The sequence below is a fragment of the Pseudophryne corroboree genome, chromosome 3, assembly GCF_028390025.1.
Source record: "Pseudophryne corroboree isolate aPseCor3 chromosome 3, aPseCor3.hap2, whole genome shotgun sequence".
NCBI lineage: Eukaryota > Metazoa > Chordata > Amphibia > Anura > Myobatrachidae > Pseudophryne > Pseudophryne corroboree.
In genome coordinates this window covers 86,063,929-86,087,749 of record NC_086446.1, presented here as the reverse complement: position 1 = coordinate 86,087,749, position 23,821 = coordinate 86,063,929, and the positions used below count along the sequence as shown (strand labels likewise).

The following is a 23,821-nucleotide window of genomic DNA, read 5'->3' as shown; positions in this document are numbered from 1 at the left end:
TCTCAGTACCCGAGCCAGTAATCTCTGTAGGTCCTGGACCTTGTTCTCTGGTAGGGAAAACCCTCAATTGTACAGTGTCCAAGATAAAATCGAGGGATTGAATGTGTTGAGTTGGCATGAGGTTGGATTTCTGGAAAATCCCAAGCCACCCATGTTGAATGAGAAATTGATGAGATGTCTGAACATCCTTGATCAACTGTTCCCGAGAGGATGTCTCGATCCGTGGATCGTCAAGACAAGATATAAACGTGACCTTTAAACGTCTCAATCCTGCAACCATGATTGCCATGATTTTCGTAAGGATTCCTGGGTCTGATGATAGACCGAACGGCAAGGCCCTTGAATTGGTAATGATTCATCACCAGTGCGAACCTTAAGTAAGCCTGGTGAGGAGTCCCGATTGGGGTACGCAGATTTGTATCCTTTACGTCCATTGATACCATGAACTTGCCTTTTTCTAAGACTGCAATGATCGACTGGATTGATTCCATCCTGAATTTGCAGACCCCTATAAACTGGTTTAAAACTTTGAAAATGAGAATCGGTCTGCCGACCTGTCTGGCTTTGGCACGACCAAAAAGATTGGGATAGAAACCCGTACTTTTCCGGAGGCGAGAACTGGAATAATGACCTCTGACCGTAGTAATTTTTGAATTGCTGTCAGTAATGCCTCTGCTTTCTGAGGGCACTGAGGGAATTCCGTTGTAAAAAAACTGACTGTGAGGCCTCTGTTGAAAATCCAGTTTGTACTCTATATCCAAAGTTCTGGTGAGGTGTTGGTCCAGATGTCCCGGAAACCTTCCAGACGTGCGCCCACCAAGGGGGACCCCAGGTGGTCTGGGAGGCCGTTATGCCCCTGTCTTGTCAGCAGGTTTATCCTGCTTTCTGGTAGTTGTCTGTGAGCGGCCTCTACCTCTGCCTCCAAGGGCTTGTGAACCGAAACCTCTTGCTTGGGCTCGAAAGGGCTGTAACCTAAATGAATTAACATTTGTCCCGAATAACCTCTCCTAACCTGTGGAGTGGTTCTCGTAAAAGGAGTAGGTAGGAAAATGGACTTCCCTGCCGTAGATTGTTTGAAATCCACTTGTCCAACTATGGACCGAAAAGCAGTTCACCCCCAAAGGGGATGGATTCCACCGCCTTCTGCCATTCTCTGCGCCATAAAATCCGTTTAGGTAATATGGCCGATGTTGGGATGCGCGATGCTATCCTGCTAATATCCTTTGAGGCTTGACACAAATACGAGCTGGATTCTCGAAAGTGTTCCGCCAGTTGGGTATTGCGTCCAAGCTATTGTCCTCTTCAATAGCCTCTACAACACGTCCCAACCATGCTCCCATGGCTTTGTTAACCAAACACAGACGATCGCAGGTCTCTGTATTACACCTGCTGCTACAAAAAAATTGATTTTAAGGCTAATTCACTTAAAAGCCGTCACATTAGGTATCGGTAAGATTGTCCTCTTTGACAAACTGCCTAAGGAAGCATACACTACTGGTTTATCAGGTTGCTTCCAATCCTCCTCCAGTTGAGATCGGAGATACTTAGGAATGGGAAACAGTCGAACGCAGTTCTTTTGGGATTCGAAAAATTCGAAATTCTCTGGCTCCTTAACTTTTTCAACTTTAAAGTTTAGGATCACCGTTACCCCTTCAATTAAGGAATCTAGGTCCGAGATTGCCGTTCTTCTTCCTGAAAATCGGCATTTAGGTTTGATTGAATCTGTATCAATAATAAGACCGTCTCTAAAACTGGTAAAATAGGAAGAGGTCTTTTAACCGCCTTCTGCTTGTGCGGGCGGTATTAACTTGATGACAATGTATTTAATCGTTTTGTTTTTTTTGTTTTTTTTTTTTTTTCAATCTTGCAGCCCCTTCCTATTGCTGCAGGTGTGATTCCGCCAGCTACTTGGAGACCATGACCTAGGCGGAGCACTGCTCCCAGGTGTAGTGTCCTTGTCTAATCAGGAGTCGCACACCCCGGAGCTGCCATATAAACATAACAGGTCTTGAATGTCTTTGCTTTAGACATGTTGGTTAAAACCCCTTACCAGGGTATTTCACGGCGCTTTCACCCTTTAAACTAGGAAGAGAAAGGTTGTGAGCGATGACGGAAGCAAAGCTATCGGATCCGGCTGGAATTACTGTTCCCTTCTTTACATAGAAACCAGAACAGGACAAAATTATATATATATAAATAAATGGGGAAAAAAAAATTAAAAATATCAAACCACCAGCCAACATGCAACCTCCACTCTTAACTGTAACTCAGCTACGATGGTAGAGTTTGTATCCGCTTGCTTCCTTGTATTTCCTTCAGGATCTTTAAATAGAAGTCCTTTGAAAATATAAATAATATATAGGATTATTTTGTACAGGAGATCCTCACATTCTGAATATACTCTTTCACCAGTAGAGGGAGCTATTGCTACATAAAACATCCCTCTTGATATCTATAGGGGGGGGGGGGCTAACCCTTCCCCGTAATTGGCGCCAGTTAGGGATAATTAAGATGGCCGACCTAAAAACATTTTAGTCACTCCGGGCCATCCTTAAATAATCTTTTCTTAAGTTTTAAACAATATGGGGAGGCGCGCTGATGTGCTGTGCGGCCTCTTCCCCACACGCGGCTGAAAGCTCTCCTCAGCCGCGCGGACACACTGCAGCGTCTATGGTGTGCGCGCGCTACGGGACCGCTTCTCACTAAGTCCCGTAGCGGCACCATACAGTGTCTCCCCGTACGCGGCTCACAGTCTCCCCGTACGCGGCTCAGTCTCCTGGCCCCTGGTGTTGCACGCTACGGGACTCTTCTTACTAAGTCCCGTAGCGGCGCTATGCAGTTGCTCCCCGTACGTGGCTCACAGCCTCCCTGTACGCGGCTCACAGTCTCCTGGCCCCTGGTGATGCACGCTACGGGACTCTTCTTACTAAGTCCCGTAGCGGCGCTATGCAGTGACTCCCCGTACGCGGCTCAGTCTCCCCGTACGCGGCTCTCTATCTCTCGCCCCTGGTGATGTACGCTACGGGACCCTTCTCACTAAGTCCCGTAGCGGCGCTAGTCAGTGGCGCTTCTCAGCGGTATTGGGCGGCTTACTGTTCCCCCCTACCCCCGGCGTGCTCTCCAGCCCCGCGCTAAACCCTGGTGACCGCTGGCTGTATTACTTTTATGGTATTATGGCCGGGGATAAAGCATAAAATAAAACAAAAGTCTAACATGGCCCCTATTGACCAGTACTCACTGTGCCTTGTAAGAGGATCTCCTGTGGAGAGATGCAGGTCCCTTCAAAAGGGATCTTTATCTCTCCAATGATATACAGCTTTGTCCCCCTTTTCATTAGGTTGACGCAGCCATTGTAAATTAATCATTCTTTAGTTTTTAGTCAGGAGCTCAGAGCTCCATGTGCTGTACCTCCAGCACAATTTTCAAAACTGAGGGACGAGGGATGTGAAGGGGGAGGAGCCGGCTGTGCAGACAATGCTAATTTTAGATTGTACCACACCTCCGGTTGCAAGCTTCACACCCCTATTGTATATGACTCCAGTGTCCCCTAGTAGATGAAAGAGAAAAAATCACCACTTGTACAGTGTAACTACATAATTTGTGACAGTAATTGATTAAAATTTTGTTTAAGTGACATACAATCCGACCCTACGCTGCTTTGCACCAGCATTGAGGATCAGAATAGACAGGAAAAACTGACAGAATTATAGTAAAGTCAGCAATCACACTAGCAATCCAGTCACAGGTTATACAGTTGTATAATAAGCAATATGAGCACATAATCAACTACAAATACATTTCAAGTACGTAGGAGAAACATTACTGCATTACCTTATACAGGATTTAACCGTATTCGTTCGCACAGCGAAAGAAAACAACAGGAATAATTATCAGACTCATATGCATTAGGCACTTATCCAACTATTAGCACTCAAAAGGTAGATAGAGACTTAGGGGCTAATTCAGACCTGATCGGTGCTGTGCGAACACGCACAGCAGCGATCAGGCCTGAACTGCACATGCGCCGGCGCATGGCAGACAGCCGATGACTGACTTAGCCCTGCGATTGTCTCTGCCTGATTGACAGGCAGAGGAGGTCACTGGGTGGGTCGGCGGCATTTAGCCGCCGTTTAGTGGGTGCGCTCCGGGCACTGCAGGCATGCCCGGACCGTTGGGGGGGAGTGGCCCCCGGCAGCTACTCCTGGGAGTAGGCTCCTGGCTGGGAGCTACTCCTACAGTACAAAAGCATTGCCACTGTGCAATGCTTTTGTACTTCTGCGACGGGGTAGGGCCTGACATGCAGGGCAGACTAGCCCTGTGCTGGGCGTTCCCCCGCATATCAGTGTGCCTGATCGTAGCTGTGCTAAATTTAGCACAGCTGCGATCAACTCTGATTCACCCCCTTAGTGCTGTATTACCCGTGCTCAGTAGAGTGGGATACAGGGAGACTCACCCCGCTTCCAGGATCGATCATTACGTTAGCGATCGCTAAGTGTATCCAGACGCTAATAGTGTACACACTCGCACCGTGAACCTACAGTGAACAAAGATGCCCAAATGAACACTGACGCACCAGTCACACAGCCGACTATGCTGAGACTGGGTCCCCTTAGGAACACAGTGTCTCAGACGGAAGCGGGAAAACAGTTCATGGCAGGAGACTCGAAGGAAACTGGTCATGAACTGGGCGGAGGGGGGACCAGGGGAGCGTCTGACTCCCCACTGCTGACATCAACCCTAGGGATCGCGGCCTCATACTACCCCCCCTGGAGCCTATGATCCCTAGGGCCTAGCGCTGGTGCATCCAAGGTCCTCCCAAAAGAGTGCAGCTGTGTCCGTGTTCCCCCTCTATGCGGGACCGATGTCTTACCTTCTCCCCGTGCTCCGGCCACAACCTGGTAACGTCTGCTGGACTTGCTAGTAGATACGACACAGATGTCTGCCGAAACAGCACTATACTCATGGGCAAGTGTTGTCGCGACCCTGGTAAGTGTTGTCGCGACCCGACAGGGAGTTGTTGGAGCGACTCTTTCTAAGGTACGTATAAGAAGCTTTTTAGAAAGATCACTCAAAAAAAAATAGTAAGACTATAAAAATAAAATAAAAAGCTTATGGCTGCTAAAACCAGCCTCCCTCTGACCATGGTCTGGCTCCTGTCACACCAAACAAAAAGAGGATTTTGGTACTTACCGATAAATCCATTTCTCTGAATCCTCTAGGGGACACTGGAGTCTTATACAGTAGGGGTGTGAAGCTTGCAACCGGAGGTGTGGCACAATCTAAAAATTAGCTTTGTCTGCACAGCCGGCTCCTCCCCCTTCACATCCCTCATCCCTCAGTTTGGAAAATTTGACTGAGAGAATAGGACATGATACTTGAGCACATGGCGAGGAACTGAACCGTACAACCTACCAAACAACACCCAAGAACTCTTAACTGAAAAACGAACGCCGTTTGTACAACTGTGTAAAATCCATAGTAGGCATAGAGCCCCAATGAGATTTGATCCTATGACTTTGTTCGTCAAAGTCCAGGGACTAACCATGTGAGTCACAAGTGTGAACCCAGCAGGCTGACAGCACCGAGGCGGGTGTCCAGTGTCCCCTAGAGGATTCAGAGAAATGGATTTATCGGTAAGTACCAAAATCCTCTTTTCTCTTTCATCCACTAGGGGACACTGGAGTCTTATACAGTAGGGGACGTCCCAAAGTTATCCCCCAGGGAGGGAGTGCTGTCAGTGGCCCACAAAACTAAACGTCCGAACTTAATGTCTCCGGACGCAAAGTTACCAAACTTGTAAAAGTTCGCAGACGTGTGGACTGAGGACCACATCGCCGCTCCGCAAAGTTGAGTAAACTAAGCACCTCGGGCAGGCGCCCGTGAGGCACCCACTGATCTGGTGATATGAGCACCCGTCTGAACCGGAACCTGTTTCCCACAGGAAATATAAGCTTGCCGACTGGCCAGTCCAATCCAGCTAAACCCAGACTGCTTAGATGTTGGCCAACCCTGCTTTGGCCCATCATAAAGAACAAACAAATGGTCCGACTTTCTGAAGGACGACGTAACTTGTACGTATACCCGCAAAGTTCGGACAACATCCAAGGACACGTCCCCATCTGCGAGTCCCTGGAAAAATGGTATCACCAGTGGTTGGTTTACGTGAAACCCCGAAACAACCTTAGGAAGGAAATCTGCTCTTTTACGGAGTTCTGCCCTATCCACATGAAAATCAAAAAGGGACTCTTACACGATAAGGCTCCCAACTCAGAAACCCTCCTGGCCTAAGCCAAGGCAAGTAATAACGCAACCCTCTAAGAGAGATATTTCAGGTCTGTTCTTGCTAACGGCTTAAAGGTTGGTGATCTCAAAAATTCCAACACCAAAGTTAAGTCCCACGGGGCAGTGGGAGAACGAAAAAGGGAGTTGTATCCTCAGAACCCACTGGAAAAAGGTTGGAACCCTTTGCAAGGATGCTAACCGCTGTTGAAATAGGATGGAGAGAGCCGAAATGTGAAACGTCAGGGAGCCCAGCCGCAGTCCTCCATTTAGACCGGCCTGAAGGAAAAGTAGAAGTCTGTATAAGTGGAAGTTCGACGAATTCCACCCACGTTCCTTACACCAGACTAAGTACATCTTCCAAATCCTGTAGTAGTGCATGGCTGTGACCGGCTTCCTAGCGGCAATCATCATAGGAAAAGCCGTTCTTGGTATTCCTCTGTTTCTTAAGATTCGGGTTTCAGTAACCACGTCATTAAACGCAGCCTGTTGAGGTCTGGAGGTAGGAACGGTCCCTGAGACAGCAAGTCCACTTTCTGAGGTAACCACCAAGGATCCTCCGCTAGTAACCCCCGCATGTCTGAGTACCAACTCCTGCGGGGCCAATGCGAATAGAATTGCCCACACACATTCTCGTTTCACCCTTTTCAGAACCCTGGGTATGAGTGGGGAAGGTGGACAAATGTAAACCCTTCCGTAACACCAAGGAAGTTTCAATGCGTCCACTCCTTCTGCTGCTGGATCGCTTGTCCTGGACACATATCCGGGCAGCCGATGGTTTTGCTGAGACGCCATTAGGTCCACTTGAGGTAGACCCCATAGCCTCACCACCCTGTCTAAAATTCGTGGATGTAGGCATCATTCTACCGTATGCATGTCCTGGCAACTGAGATAATCTGCTTCCCAGTGTTCCACCCTGGAATGAACACTGCCGAGAGGATGATGTTTCGCCTTTCTGCCCACAACAGGATCTTTGTGGCCTCCTTTAACCCCATCCAGCTCTTACGGTTTATGTAAGCCGACGTCGTGACCCTGTCTTTACGTGTTGACCCATGACTAGGTCTCCGGTTAAGGGAATAGCATTGTAAACTGCTCTTAGTTTGAAAATATCTATGGGTAGAACGCTCTCTTGTGGCATCCAACTGCCCTGAAACTGATGTTCCACTAGAATGGCACCCCAAACTCTGAGACTGGCATCCGTTGTAAGGGTCCACCAATGCTAAATACCGAATCTCCTGTCTGCTGCGAGATTTCCTGTGTAATGACCAACAAATTAGCGATGTACGTACCCGTACCTGACTGCCCGAGTCTGCGATTTAGAGGCCCGTGCGAATTTGTTACCTGAGCAATGAGGCTTAGGAAAGGTCTGGAGTCAAGCCTGCCGTACTGTAGTGTCTCGAAAGACGCCACCATCTTCCCGAGAAACTGTACTCATAGATGTAAGGACACCGTTCGGTGTCTTAATACCTGATCCACCATCTTCTTTATGCCCTGGATGTTGTTCTCTGGTACAGACCTCCTGAATTGTAATGAGTTCAATATGAGACCTAGAAACTGAACCCTCTGCGTCGGTATCAGGTTGGATTTCTTGAAGGTGACAATCCAGCCAAGTTGAATAAGAAGCTGATGAGCCATCTGAGCATCTCAGATCAGCTGTTCCTGCAAAGGGGCCATGATCAGCATATCTCCAGGTAAGGTACCATCGTAGTACCAAACGCTCTCAAACCTGCGACCCTTATTTACCTTGAACTGGTAGTGATTTTTTTTTGTGCAAAACGGAAGTAGGCTTGGTGAGGGGTCCAAATTGGAACCTGAAGGTATGCATCCTTCGTGTCCATAGACACCCTGAACTCTTCCTTGCTATGACCAACTGGATTGATTTCATTTTGAATCTGGAAACCGTTAGAAACTGGATTAAAACTGGTAAATTGAGGATTGGTCAGACCGACCCGTCCTGCCTTGGTACGGCCAAAAGATTTGAAGAAAACCTTGTTTGTCCTCGAGAATCCGGGACTGACAGAATTACCCTTGTGTGGTAATTTCTGAATTACCCTGTGTAATGCCTTCTCCTTCTGAGGGCACCGAGGCAACCTTGTAGTAAAGAACTGACTGTGATGGCACTTGAAAAGTTATCTAACCACCTTTGCATCCACCAGGGGAACCCCAGGTGAGTTGGGAGACCGTCATGCCCCGGTTCTATCAGCCAGCTTGAGGTCTTGCATTTTGGTTTCTGGGAACGATCTCTACCTCTGATTCCAAGAGATTGTCCTAGTTTGACTCGAAAGGACTCTAAATGAATTACCACTGGACCTGAGTAACCTATTCTAACCTGTGGAGAGGTACTCATCTGTTTTGTATGTGAAATCCACTTGTCAAACTCAGGGCCAACTAACCTTTCTCCACCAAAGAGAAAAGCCTCTACAACTTACTTGGCGTCAGAGTCCATCTTTCATTGTCTGAGTCACATAATCCGTCTAGCCGATATGGCAGATACCGATGTGTGACGCTATTTTGCTCGCTTCCTTTGAAGCCTGGCGCATATATGTAGCAGACTCTCGAATATGCTCCGCTAGGTGAGCAATGTCCTGTTGGCTATTCTCCTTTCAATAGCCTGTACAATATATCCAGTCCATGCTACTATGGCCTTGTTTACCCAAGCACTGATATTGTAGGCCTGTGATGCACCTGCTGTCCCAAATAGTTTCAAGTAATTTACCTTCCACTGGTATAGGTAAAATAGCTTATGATAGGCCTAGATAGTGTAGACCTGCACTCTACCAACTGAACTAACCAGTCTGCCCTGGAACGTGAAAGCATTTATCGGGCTGCTTCCATGCTACCCCGATCTGAGCTGGAGAGATTGAGCAATTGGAAAAACTGCCGACAGCAGTATCTATCTCTTTTTTTTTTTTTTTTATTCGATTAATCAAACCTCTCTGGTTCCTTAACTTCTTTCTCTTTGAAGTTTATGACCTCAATTACCAAAACCTTCCCACTCCTCCTGTAGGATGTGGAAGGGTCTCATAACCGCCTTACGGACTTTTTTCTTTAACTGCCTGTGTAGGTGGGGTTAGTTTGATCTGAAACTTCCTCCATTTTCTTGGAAAAAGATCCTACAGCTCATTTTGAATGCTGTTTGCGGGATTCCGCCATTCCCATAAACCAGATGGAGTACAGCTTTCGGGTTGAGCGTCTTTGTCATTTATAACATGGATCGCACACCCCAGAGCTTTTAACGTCCATTTTAAATTTTGTGCAAACGTAATCTGTTCTAGTGTTCTAGGCTGGTGCTTTAAACTGAAACAGCACACACACACACATACCGAACACTCACCGGTACTTTCACCCTTTAAATTAGGAAGAGAAAGACCGTATGGGTGGTGGAAGCAAAGGTAAACCTTACCTGGCTGGGTTATCTAAATATATATATTGCTAAAAACAAAACAAAAAACTTAAAAAAAAATATACGATTACACTAGCCTTCTTACAACCCTCGCACACCCAACTGTGATTCAGCTTTGATGATCGGGGTTGATGTTCAGTCGCTTCCTTTTATTTTCTCAGGATCTTTTAAATAGAAGTCCTTGAAAAAATAAAGCATAAAATGCCTGATTAAAATACTGGAGGATCCTTTGCAGCAGAGACAACTATTCACCAGAAGAGGGAGCCATTACCCTACCATCACTTTTAACTGGCTATATTTCTCATCAGTAGAGGGAGCAAGTCATCTATTTTAAATAAGATCCCTCCCTCTGTTTTGACTGGTTACATTTTTTTCATGTCCCCACTAAGAGGGGCGTGATCTGTTATCTTGGTTAGGCGCCTTTTATTTCTATAAAAATGTCCGTCTTTGAAAAATTTAAGCAACATCATTTAACCTCTACCAGCGCTCTGTGGCCGCTGGAGCCCCCTTACTGTCCCATGTCTATCTCTTTTCTTTTGTTAGCTAAACTGCTCCACGTCTGTAAACGTTGGAGCGCCCGTCATTGCGGCTCTGCCCTGCAGCGCGTCCCACAGTGAGACGCCTCTGCTGAGAGTCACCCTCCGCCGCATCTGCAACACTCTCCCCCGGCCTTGTTGAGCGCGGAGTTACCTGCTTTAATTTACTGGGAAGCTAGAGGTCTCCTGCGCCGCTGTGCTAAGCGCACTGTGTATCTCTCGCTGCGTGTCGTGGACGGGGCGAGTATTGGAGGGCTGCAGCTGCTTTGATTATCCCGCGCTGCTGCTGAGCGCACTGTGTATGATCTGGCGGAGGGAGGGGGGCAAGCAGGGGACATGCTGGTCTGAACGCTGCTGCCGTGTCTCTGCATAAACTGGGAGCCGGGAGGAATAATCCCAGCACCCCAGAGATTTTTAATTCTGAAATGGCATGACAGCAGTTTGTTACGTAACACTCTCCGCCATTGGAGAAATGTGCAGACTGCAGGTACTGTTAAGCTAGGGCCCTTTTGTACAACCAGTACTCACTCTGCCTGCTCTGCTGCTCTGGATCTCCTGAAGAGAGATACAGATCCCCTTTATTAGGGACCATTGTCTCTCTATTCTTAAGACTTTTGTCCCTCTTTTCATTAGGTTGACTCAGTCTCATTTTTGTAATGGAGCAGGAGCTCCTATCTGTACTTGCACCTCCTAGGCACAATTTTTCAAACTGAGGGATGAGGGATGTGAAGGGGGAGGAGCCGGCTGTGCAGACAATGCTAATTTTTAGATTGTGCCACACCTCCAGTTGCAAGCTTCACACCCCTACTGTATAAGACTCCAGTGTCCCCTAGCGGATGAAAGAGAAAAACTGATTTGCCTGAGCCAGGGATATATGGACGGGCCCGTTGCATGCTGGGAGGCAGAAAGCTTTAATGGTTTGGTGCAAATCCGCTGTTGCATCATCATATCCCAATGTTATCCTGTGGATAACCTGTGGACCCTGCCGGAGAAATACGGTATCTACATGTTTTTTATAGGTGCATTGATATGTTGATTTAAGTTAATGTTTCTATATTCTATAAGCCATTATTGTCCGATTTTTAGTGTCAGATAAAACATCTTTACTTCATTACAATTACCATTTCCAACACATCATACTAGCATACAGTATGGTCTAACTGCATACATCTATACTTGTTACAAAGTATACAGAAACTTTTACATTCAGACCATTGGCCCACTTTGTATTGTTCATGTATTACTGTTAAGAAGTGAGCACAAGTATATCCAGAATCATTAGAGTAAAATAAGACCATTGATTACATATTTCTTGTATTGATTGAAGAGAATCACCAGAGTGTGGGGAGGAGACTGGTCAGATATCTGGGCTGGTAACACACAGTGACATGATGTGAGGGGAGGAGCAGGAGCATAATAGGGGCTGATGTCTCCTGATGTATGAGATAAACCAGAGAGTGTGGGGAGGAGACTGGTCAGCTCTCTGGGCTGGTAACACACAGTGACATGATGTGAGGGGGAGAGCAGGAGTATAATAGGGGCTGGTGGTTCCTGGCGTTTTAGATACACCAGAGAGTGTGGGGAGGAGACTGGTCAGATTTCTGGGCTGGTAACAAACAGTGACATGATGTGAGAGGAGAGCAGGTGTATACTAGGGGCTGATGGCTCCTGATGTATGAGATACACCTGACAGTGTGGAGAGGAGACTGGTCAGATCTCTGGGCTGGTAACACACAGTGACATGATGTGAGGAGGAGCAGTAGTATTTTATTTATAAGATCTCTGGGCTGGTAGCAAACAATGAACTGATGTGCGGAGGAGAAGAGGGCTACTAGTTCTTAATTCTATAGCTGGAGAGATACATTGTCCTCATTAGTATGTACTGACTGAGGCGGGTGTAGAAAAAGAGAATGCTGTAACAACATTACAGAGCAGAGTCACATACTCTCCTAGTTCTAAATGTTTATTTACTCACCTGTGCTGATATCTGTAGGGATTTCCTCATCTTTACACTGCTGATCACCCCTCACATACGTCTCTTCTTCTCCCTCTACAGCTTTTACCTTAATATCAGTCAGCACTTCACTCTAAAAAATCCACAAACAATACTTGAATAATTTTAGATACCATTACTCAAGAAAGATTCAACAGTAGATCAGTGAATAAGACACACACAGCTGCCCTTCAGATAATTTAGTCATATCTACCTGATCCTCCTCTGGGTTCCTGTGATTCTCCTCTGTACAATCCTGTGGAAATCTCTCTGGGGCATTACAGTTACTTGTTACATCTGTGGGAGACACAGAGAGACTGAATACATGGTATAGATGTAATACTTAGGTGATGTATATACATAAGTGGACATAACTACTGTTCACTCATTTAAAATAAATGAAAGTCTCCTCTTACCCAGTGAAGTGAGGGGCCGGTGATTCTCCATCATCACGTCCTTGTACAGATCCTTGTGTTCCTCCATATTCTCCCACTCCTGCATAGAGAGAGAGACAGTGACACTCTGACACCTTATAGGAACATGACACACATAATGACACCGTCATCACCCAGACACCTCCCCTGGTGTTACTGTATAATGCCCCATTCCCAGCAGTCACCTCTCCAGTCATCACCCAGACACCTCCCTGGTGTTACTGTATAATGCCCCATTCCCAGCAGTCACCTCTCCAGTCATCACCCAGACACCTCCCCTGGTGTTACTGTATAATGTCCCATTCCCAGCAGTCACCTCTCCAGTCATCACCCAGACACATCCCCTGGTGTTACTGTATAATGCCCCATTCCCAGCAGTCACCTCTCCAGTCATCACCCAGACACCTCCCCTGGTGTTACTGTATAATGCCCCATTCCCAGCAGTCACCTCTCCAGTCATCACCCAGACACCTCCCCTGGTGTTACTGTATAATGCCCCATTCCCAGCAGTCACCTCTCCAGTCATCACCCAGACACCTCCCCTGGTGTTACTGTATAATGCCCCATTCCCAGCAGTCACCTCTCCAGTCATCACCCAAACACTCCCCTGGTGTTACTGTATAATGTCCCATTCCCAGCAGTCACCTCTCCAGTCATCACCCAGACACTCCCCTGGTGTTACTGTATAATGTCCCATTCCCAGCAGTCACCTCTCCAGTCATCAGCTGGATGATCTTGTTGGTGAGTTCCAGGATCTTCTGCTCATTGTCTCTCTTATGTACCAGTAAGTGAGATGGAGGCTCCGTGATGGGGCTCCGGGTCCTGCCCAATCCTCTTGACACACAGGAACAGCTACTGGGTGTCTCATGCTCACAAGATATCTTCCTAACTACTGTGTAATCCTGTGCATTGAGGGAGAAATCAACAAAAAAAAAGTAAATACAAAATTCACTTATTTGGAGTATGTTGATGGCTATCCTATCCTATAAATGTATATCCTGAAGCTCCAGGTATTTACAGGTGTTCCTCTGTTGATGGCCAGGCCCTAAAACGATTTTATATGCTTTGAACACAACAGTGCAATCCGAAAGATGCTGGTGCAGTTGGAGCTGGACAAAAAGAGAGGACTCAGGACAGGGGACCACTGAAGATGGCAGGAAGAGCAAGAAGTACACTGTAAGAGTGTAATAAAACAGGATTTTGGTACTCACCGTTTAATCAATTTCTCCTAGTCCGTAGAGGATGCTGGGGACTCCAAAAGGACCATGGGGTATAGACGGGATCCACAGGAGTTTGGGCACACTAAAAAGACTTAAAACTGAGTGTGAACTGGCTCCTCCCCCTATGCCCCCCCTCCAGACCTCAGTTATAGGAACTGTGCCCAGGAGAGACGGACAGTACAAGGAAAGATTTTTGTTTTAACTAAGGGCTACCAAACTACCAGCCCACACCATAAACATACCGTACAACCGGAATAACCCCAAACCAGATAACAGTATGCATAAAACTCCAGCAACCAGCTGCAACAAACCAATACACAACTCGTGTACAAACTAACTTAACCAGTAAGAAAACACACTGCAAGTAATAGTCCGCACTGGGACGGGCGCCCAGCATCCTCTACGGACTAGGAGAAAATGATTTAACGGTGAGTACCAAAAACCTGTTTTCTCTTACGTCCTAGAGGATGCTGGGGACTCCAAAAGGACCATGGGTATTATACCAAAGCTCCAGAACGGGCGGGAGAGTGCGGACGACTCTGCAGCACCGACTGAGCAAACGCCAGGTCCTCATCGGCCAGGGTATCAAACTTAAAGAACTTAGCAAAAGTGTTCGAACCCGACCAAGTAGCTGCTCGGCACAGCTGTAGCGCCGAGACACCTCGGGCAGCCGCCCAAGATGAGCCCACTTTCCTGGTAGAATGGGCTTTAACCGATTTCGGCACTGGCAGTCCTACCGAAACATGAGCCTGCTGGATCGTACTACAAATCCAGCGTGCAATAGTCTGTTTTGAAGCGGGATGACCAATCTTGTTGGCCGCATACAAAACAAACAACGCTTCAGTTTTCCTAGTAACAGCTGTCCTAGTACTTTTAACGCTCTTACAACATCCAGAGATTTTTGAATCGCCACCTCTTCCGTAGCTACCGGAACCACAATAGGTTGGTTAATGTGAAATGAAGAAACCACCTTCGGTAGAAATTGTTGACGAGTCCTCAATTCCGCCCTATCCGAATGAAAAATCAAGTACGGGCTCTTATGCGATAAAGCTGCCAATTCCGACACTCGCCTGGCAGATGCCAGCGCCAAAAGCATAACGACCTTCCAAGTGAGAAATTTCAACTCACCCTTACGCAAAGGTTCAAACCAGGAAGACATGAGAAACCGTAAGACGACATCGAGGTCCCATGGAGCTATAGAAAGTACAAACGGCGGATTGATATGCATCACACCCTTCACAAAGGTCTGAACCTCTGGGAGGGCAGCTAACTCTTTTTGAAAGAAAGTAGACAAAGCCGAAATTTGCACTTTGATGGAACCCAATTTTAGGCCTGCATCTACGCCCGCCTGTAAAAAGTGGAGATAACGACCCAAGTGAAAATCCTACGCAGAAGCCTTTTTAAGCTCACACCAGGAAACATACTTCCTCCAGATACGGTGATAGTGTTTCGCCGTAACCTCTTTCCTAGCCTTAATGAAAGTTGGAATTACTTCCCTGGGAATACCCTTACGAGCTAAGATCTGGCGCTCAACCTCCATGCCGTCAAACGCAGCGCGGTAAGTCTGGAAACACGAATGGACCCTGCAACAACAAATCCTCTCTTAGAGGAAGCGGCCAAGGATCTTCCACCAGCAAGTCCTGAAGATCCGGGTACCAGGCCCTTCTTGGCTGGAACGACGAGAATCGCCTGAACCCTTGCTCGACGAATGATCCCCAGCACCTTTGGAATGAGAGGAAGTGGAGGGAACACATACATCGACTGGAAGACCCACGGAGACACCAGGGCGTCCACTGCAGTGGCTTGTGGGTCCCTTGACCTGGAACAATACCTTCTTGTTGAGCAGAGACGTCATCAACGGAATTCCCCAGCGTCTTGTCACTTCTGCAAATACCTCTTTGTGCAGAGCCCACTCTCCCGGATGGAGGTCGTGTCTGCTGAGGAAATCCGCTTCCCAGTTGTCCACCCCCGGTAGGAAAACTGCTGACAGTGCGCTGACGTGTTGTTCCGCCCAGCGAAGGATCTTTGTGGCCTCCGCCATTGCCGTTCTGCTCCTCGTTCCGCCTTGCCAGTTTATATGGGCCACCGCTGTGATGTTGTCTGACTGTACCAGGACCGGTTGATCCTGAAGAAGACTTCTTGCTTGGAGCAGGCCGTTGTAAATGGCTCTTAACTCGAGAATATTTATGTGGAGACAGGCTTCCTGGAGCGACCATTTTCCCTGGAAATTTCTTCCTTGCGTGACTGCGCCCCAGCCTCGGAGACTTGCATCTGTCGTCAGAAGTACCCAATCCTGGATACCGAATCGGCATCCCCCTAGGCGGTGATGATCTTGTAGCCACCACAGGAGAGAAATTCTGGCTCTGGGAGATAGACTTATCTTCCGATGAATGTGTAGATGAGATCCGGACCATTTGCTCAGCAAATCCCACTGAAACACGCGGGCGTGAAATCTGCAAAATGGAATGGCTTCGTACGCCGCAACCATCTTCCCCAGAACCCGAGTACAATAATGGATCGACACACTCGTCGGCTTCAGAAGTTCTCTGACCATCGTCTGCAGTTCCCGAGCCTTTTCTTCTGGAAGGAATACCTTCTGTAACTCCGTGCCCAGAATCATGCCCAGAAAAGGAAGCCGAGTGGTCGGAATCAACTGGGATTTCGGAAAATTGAGCACCCAACCGTGCTGTCGCAGAACCGATAGTGACAACTCTACACTTCTCAGCAACCGTTCCTTGGACCTCGCCTTTATCAGGAGATCGTCCAAGTACGGGATAATTGAAACCCCTTGTTTGCTAAGAAGAACCATCATTTCTGCCATGACCTTGGTGAAAATCCTCGGAGCCGTGGAAAGCCGAAACGGCAACGTCTGAAATTGGTAATGAGAATCCTGTATCGCAAACCTGAGGAAAGCCTGATGTGGAGGATATATCGGCACATGTAAGTAGGCATCCTTTATGTCAACTGACGCCATAAATCCCCCCCCCTCCAGGCTGGCAATCACCGCTCGAAGGGATTCCATCTTGAACTTGAAGACTTTCAAGTATGGATTGAGGGATTTTAGATTTAGAATTGGTCTGACCGAACCGTCCGGTTTCGGTACCACAAAGAGGCTCGAGTAGAACCCCTCCCCCCACTGGGATGGAGGGACGGGAACAATGACCTTCTGTAGACACAATTTTTAAATCGCCGCCCGGACCACCTCCCTGTCCGGAAGAACCACTGGTAATGCCGAAATGAAGAACCGGTGAGGGGGCATCTCCTGAAACTCCAGTTTGTATCCTTGAGACACGATTTCTAACACCCAAGGATCCAGGTCTGATTGAATCCAGACCTGACTGAATACCTGAAGACGGCCCCCCACCGGTCCGGACTCCCCCAGGGAAGCCCCAGCGTCATGCGGTGGACTTGGTAGCAGCCGGGGAGGACTTCCGGTCCTGTGCGCCTGGGGCTGCAGGAAGTTTTCTTCCCCGTCCTCTACCCTTTGAGGCGAGGAAAGATTAACCTTTCCCACGCCTGTATTTGTTGTGACGAAAGGACTGCATTTGTTGATGTGGTGCCTTTTTCTGTTGTGTGGGAACATAAGGAAGAAAAGAGGACTTAGCAGCAGTCGCGGTCGAGACTAGGTCCGCCAGGCCGTCCCCAAACAAGACAATACCTTTAAAGGGTAGAGTTTCCATAGACCTCTTGGAGTCGGCATCAGCATTCCATTGATGGATCCACAAGGCCCTCCTGGCAGATATCGACATGGCATTGGTCCTTGATCCCAAGAGACAGACTTCCCTTGCCGCGTCCTTTAGGTAATCCGCAGCATCCTTAATATAACCGAGAGTTAGAAGGACATTATCTTTATCAAGAGTATCCATGTCACTAGTTAAATTCTCAGCCCATTTAGCAATAGCACTACGTACTCACCCATACCGACGCCACAGCAGGTCTGAGCAATACACCCGTATTAGCGAAAATGGACTTCAGACACGTCTCCAACTTGCGATCCGCCGGATCCTTGAGAGCTGCCGTGTCAGGAGACAGAAGCGCCACCTTCTTAGACAAACGGGATAGAGCTTTATCAACAGTTGGAGATGTCTCCCATTTTTCCCTGTCATCAGAGGGGACAGGATACGCCATATAAATCATCTTGGGAATCTGCCATTTCTTATCCGGCGACTCCCAAGCCTTTTCACAAAGAGTATTCATTTCATGAGAGGGGGGAAACTTCACCTCAGATTTCTGTCCCTTGAACAAGCAAATCCTTGTTTCCTGTACTGCAGGTTCATCAGAAATTTGCAAAACATCCTTTATAGCTACAATCATGGAGGTCATTCCGAGTTGTTCGCTCGCAAGGCGATTTTAGCAGTATTGCACACGCTAAGCCGCCGCCTACTGGGAGTGAATCTTAGCTTCTTAAAATTGCGAACGATGTATTCGCAATATTGCGATTACAAACTTCTTAGCAGTTTCAGAGTAGCTTCTGACTTACTCGGCATCTGCGGTCAGTTCAGTGCTTGTCGTTCCTGGTTTGACGTCACAAACACACCCAGCGTTCGCCCAGACACTCCCCCGTTTCTCCAGCCACTCCCGCGTTTTTTCCGGAAACGGTAGCGTTTTTTCCCACACGCCCCTAAAACGGCCTGTTTCCGCCCAGTAACACCCATTTCCTGTCAATCACACTACGATCGCCGGAGCGAAGAAAAAGCCGTGAGTAAAAATACTATCTTCATAGCAAAATTACTTGGCGCAGTCGCAGTGCGAATATTGCGCATGCGCACTAAGCGGAAAATCACTGCGATGCGAAGAAATTTCCCGAGCGAACGACTCGGAATGAGGGCCCATGTACTGAATACTCTTAACTAATCGTGGATGTAACGCAGCCTCAGTGAAATCGACCTCGGAATCAGAGTCCGTGTCGGTATCCGTATACCCCACCTGAGTAAAATGCCTCTTATGGGACCCGGATGGGGTCTGTACCTGAGATAAAGCCTCCTCCATGGACTTTTTCCACACCTGCGTCTGTGACTCAGACTTATCTAACCGTCGACAGTGCTACATCTAGCCCCGCATCCCCACCTCCCATAAACTCCTCTGGTGAATAACATTCAGGCTCCGACATGTCGACACGTAGTACTGACACACAACCCACACAGAACCGTACCAGCTAGGTGACAGGCCCACAATGCAGCCCAGAAGAGGAGACAGAGGGAGTATGCCAGCTCACACCCCAGCGCCTGTATATTGGTACACGAATATATGTACCCAGCGCTGCCTTATTATCAAAAAGACTGGTACCCCACTGCGGCTCCCCTCTGGAGATGCCCCCTTTACTTGAAATCAGCGTGGAGGTCCCGGCAGCGTCTCTCCCTCCGTCTGGTGCAGGGAGAAAATGGCGCGTGTGAGCCGCGGACCGAAGCTCCGCCCACTTCCCGGCGGCTTCGGCCCGCCAAATTCAAACTCATGTAAAATGCCGGCGGGGGTCTGTAAAAGGTGCCTCGGCACCCACAATCATATGCCGCCCTTACAAAACTTCAGTAACATGCCTCCCAGGGCGCCCCCCCCAGCGCCCTGCACCAAGTGACAACCGTTGGTGATATGTGTGTGGGAGCATGGAGCACAGCGTTACCGCTGTGCTTTACCTTCCGTCACTGAAGTCTTCTGCCGTCCTGAAGTCTTCTGATCTTCTCATACTCCCCCGACTTCTGCCTTCTGGCTTCTGTGAGGGGGTGACGGCGTGGCTCCGGGAACAAGCAGCTAGGCGCACCAAGTGATCGAACCCTCTGGAGCTAATGGTGTCCAGTAGCCGAGAAGCAGAGCCTTGAAACTCACATAAGTAGGTACTGCTTCTCTCCCCTCACTCCCACGCTGCAGGAAGCCTGTAGCCAGCAGGGCTCCCTGAAAATAAAAAACCTAACAAAAGTCTTTTTCTAGAGAAACTCAGTAGAGCTCCCCTAGTGTGCATCCAGTCACTCCTGGGCACAAAGTCTAACTAACTGAGGTCTGGAGGAGGGGCATAGAGGGAGGAGCCAGTTCATACCCAGTTTTGAGTCTTTTTAGTGTGCCAAAGCTCTTGCGGATCCCGTCTATACCCCATGGTCCTTTTGGAGTCCCCAGCATCCTCTAGGACGTAAGAGAAAATTATTTTCATGGAAGGAACTCCCAGAAGCAGATGGTCACAAATAATATAGCTGGCTACATCCAAATGTATACTCCCAATATACAAAACAGTTACTGAATGCCTCCTAAATGTGTCTGACAGGAGTCAAAGTGGTGCATCCCAGAGACCAGAACCACTAGGGATGGAGACTCCCAGAAACCCTCACTAAAGTAAAGTTTACATTTTATTAGTAGAGATATAAATAATTTCACATTGAAATGACAAGAACCCCTCACCTATCCTTTCAGGTCCCTGTGATAGTAATAGAGATAACAGCGATGTCAGTGTGACTCTCCCAGACTCCCTTACCTCCCCAGTCAGGTCCCTGTGTTATTAATAGAGAGAAGACTGGCATCACTGTGACACTGCCAGGATCACCTCACGTCACAATTTAGGTTGCAGCTAGTAAAAGGGATAAGTGTGATGTCATTGTGACACTCCCAGTCTCTCTTACCTCCCCAGTCAGGTCCCTGTGTTAGTACCAGAGATAAATGTGATGTCACTGTGACACTCCCGGACTCCCTCACCTCCCCAATCAGGTCTCTGCGTTACTATTAGTAATGTCACTGTGACACTCCCAGACTCCCTCAACGTCCCAGTCAAGACCCTGTGTTAGTAATAGATATAAGAGTGATACCATTGTGACACTCCCAGACTCCCTCACCTCCCCAGTCAGCAGGTAGATGATCTCCAGGGTGAGATTTAATATCCTCTCAGTCATGTGTCTTTTGTCCTGGTCCATCCTCAGTGAATCAGAACATGTCTCATCTTCATGTGACTTCTAGTAAGACTCCGGTTACCTCAGTTCAGTGTCTAGAAATAAATGTAATAATTATAGTATACACCTCAGAGCACACGTCACATATTCAGGTATGAAACACTGAGTGACCAGCAAGTCCTCCTCATTTCCCTGAGCCACAGAGCCCTGGTCAGTGTTTATCAGAGGTTCCTGTGATCCAGCTACACAGACTCCTCTGAGACCATCACACAATTCCATATTGCTGAAGGTTACACCACCACTACTCGTGGCCAGGAGTCTTGGACAAATACTTGGCTCTACATGCTCCACTTATCATCTGCTGTGATTGCCTGAACTGGGTATTTGGGGGAAATATTGATCTCTGTTTGAATTCACTGTTATAATTGCATATTTGTATGGAAGACCAAAAGCCATATCCAATTAGCTACAGGGTTTACTAACTTTAGAATGCTGCTTTTTGTTGATATTAGTGTAAATGGCATTGGTACAACTCACATACTGTTCGCAGCTTATACTATGGGTCAATTCAATCAGGTCTGAGGGGCCGGAGTGTTTCTGCAACTGTGTGCAAACTCCGGCAGCGAGCACTTCCTCTCGCCCCATCTCACCCCGGACTTGCGGCTGCGAACACATATCAGCAAGCCTGGGGCTACCCTAAGTGCTGCATATACATCCACTTACCTACGGGGAGTGCCGACGTTCTCATTGAATCTACCCCTAAGATCTATGGATAAGGGTGTGAATAAAAAGTCTCTTTTAATTACCACCTTTACACATGTGCACATTCAGTAAATAAAGCATTGATGCCTCAGTCACCAGGTACTATAGATAGATGTCAGGTTCTCACTAGGGATCAGTCACCTAATAGCGGGATGCCAGATGCTGCTGTTATTACTCAGGTACAGCTCCTGGGCACCGCGGAGTGCATGTAGTAACAGTGCAGATGTGTCAGCATTACATCATCTACAATCTTATTTCTTAACTGGTGAATTACATATTTTTTGGTTGGCTGTATGACATTATTCCAGTGTCACATAATTACTGTAGACAAGTAAACTAAGTCGATATTCTAAACATCGACACATTCTACCAGACACTATTTATCATAGAGGGGTTCTGTGCATCTAATTTTTCAGTTGTATATACACAGGGCTATAGGTGTTCCGTCTGTGGCAAATATCATATCAGTTGCGGGTCAGATCAGCTCTGCGCCAGTCGGTGAGCAATGCCGGCAACGCTGCCAGGAGCGTGGTGCACATGGCTGAAGCAGGGAGCAGGAGCAATAGAGGTGGCCAGGGCACGCACAAGACATGGAGGGTAGGGACACAGTGAATGGGGTATTATTTCTGATTTTTCAAAATAGAACATAAACCGCAGTTCTGTATTGGGATATACAGCTATTATGTGCCGGTCACTGTGTGTGTCCTTCCTCCCCTTCATCTCACACCCGCTGTCTATAGGGATACTCACCCGCCGTTTACTGTCACGTCAAGTCACCCGGCCGGCACAAGAGGTTGGACATCCAACTTCCGGCCTACTCTGAGCTGTCAACCGCACTTCCGGCCTGTGCGTTCCACCTGACTCTCCAGGCTCATCTCATCTCCTCCCCCTGCGTCCCACAGGTCGGAAGTGAATGTTCTTCCGGGGAGGAAGGGGGGGGGGGGGAAAGAAGCAGATAGGGAGGGGGTTGGTTATCCCGCTGGCCTAGCTCCTCCCCCTTGTGTCGTGGCTCCTCCCCTTGACGTAAAACGTCCCTTAGGCCACTTGAAGCGTGTCATGTCATCTTGTTATAGTACAGTAGGAGGTACAGGATCTGGTGGTGCCCTGATTATTTACATATGTATATACATCTGTAACAGTACCAACAGTCTGTGCCAGACACTGTGATTGTAATACAGGTGGAGCTGGCTCTGGAGTCCTGTCATTGTAATACAGGTGGAGCAGGCTCTGCAGCCATGTCATTGTGATACAGGTGGAGCAGGCTCTGGAGCCCTCTCATTGTAATACAGGTGGAGCAGGCTCTGGAGTCCTGTTATTTTAATACAGGTGAAGCAGGCTCTGGAGCGCTGTCATTGTAATACAGGTGGAGCGTGCTCTGGAGCCCTGTCATTGTAATACAGGTGGTGCGTGCTCTGCAGCCCTGTCATTGTAATACAGGTGGAGCAGGCTCTGGAGCCATGTCATTGTAATACAGGTGGAGCAGGCTCTGGAGCCCTGTCATTGTAATACAGGTGGAGCGGGCTCTGCAGCCCTGTCATTGTAATACAGGTGGAGCGGGCTCTGGAGCCATGTCATTGTAATACAGGTGGAGCAGGCTCTGGAGCCCTGTCATTGTAATACAGGTGGAGCAGGCTCTGGAGTCCTGTTATTTTAATACAGGTGGAGCAGGCTCTGGAGCCATGTCATTGTAATACAGGTGGAGCAGGCTCTGGAGCCCTGTCATTGTAATACAGGTGGAGCGGGCTCTGCAGCCCTGTCATTGTAATACAGGTGGAGCGGGCTCTGGAGCCATGTCATTGTAATACAGGTGGAGCAGGCTCTGGAGCCCTGTCATTGTAATACAGGTGGAGCAGGCTCTGGAGTCCTGTTATTTTAATACAGGTGGAGCAGTCTCTGGAGCCCTGTCATTGTAATACAGGTGGAGCAGGCTCTGGAGCCCTGATGTAATACAGGTGGAGCATTCTCTGGAGCTCTGTTATTGTAATCCAGGTGGAGCAGGCTCTGGAGCCCTGTTATTGTAATACAGGTGGAGCAGGCTCTGGAGTCCTGTTATTGTAATACAGGTGGAGCAGGCTCTGGAGCCCTGTCATTGTAATACAGGTGTAGCAGGCTCTGGAGTCCTGTTATTGTAATACAGGTGAAGCAGGCTCTGGAGTCCTGTTATTGTAATACAGGTGGAGCAGTCTCTGGAGCCCTGTCATTGTAATACAGGTGGAGAAGGCTCTGGAGCCCTGATGTAATACAGGTGGAGCAGGCTCTGGAGCTCTGTTATTGTAATACAGGTGGAGCAGGCTCTGGAGCCCTGTCATTTTAATGCAGGTGGAGCAG

At 48.1% G+C, this 23,821-nt stretch overlaps 1 protein-coding gene across 1 annotated transcript in view; it reads right to left on the bottom strand.

Moving 5' to 3' along the window:
* The window catches only part of LOC135057193 (zinc finger protein 569-like), a 150,030-nt gene that overhangs the window by 24,993 nt on the left and 101,216 nt on the right, over positions 1 to 23,821 (bottom strand). Inside the window, exons 11-15 of the mRNA XM_063963089.1 lie at positions 20,678 to 20,794; positions 13,356 to 13,547; positions 12,628 to 12,706; positions 12,426 to 12,508; positions 12,194 to 12,305 (exon numbers count right to left, since the gene is read on the bottom strand). Coding sequence (XP_063819159.1) covers positions 12,194 to 12,305; positions 12,426 to 12,508; positions 12,628 to 12,706; positions 13,356 to 13,547; positions 20,678 to 20,794 — 583 coding nt within the window. The remainder of the gene's footprint in view (positions 1 to 12,193; positions 12,306 to 12,425; positions 12,509 to 12,627; positions 12,707 to 13,355; positions 13,548 to 20,677; positions 20,795 to 23,821) is intronic.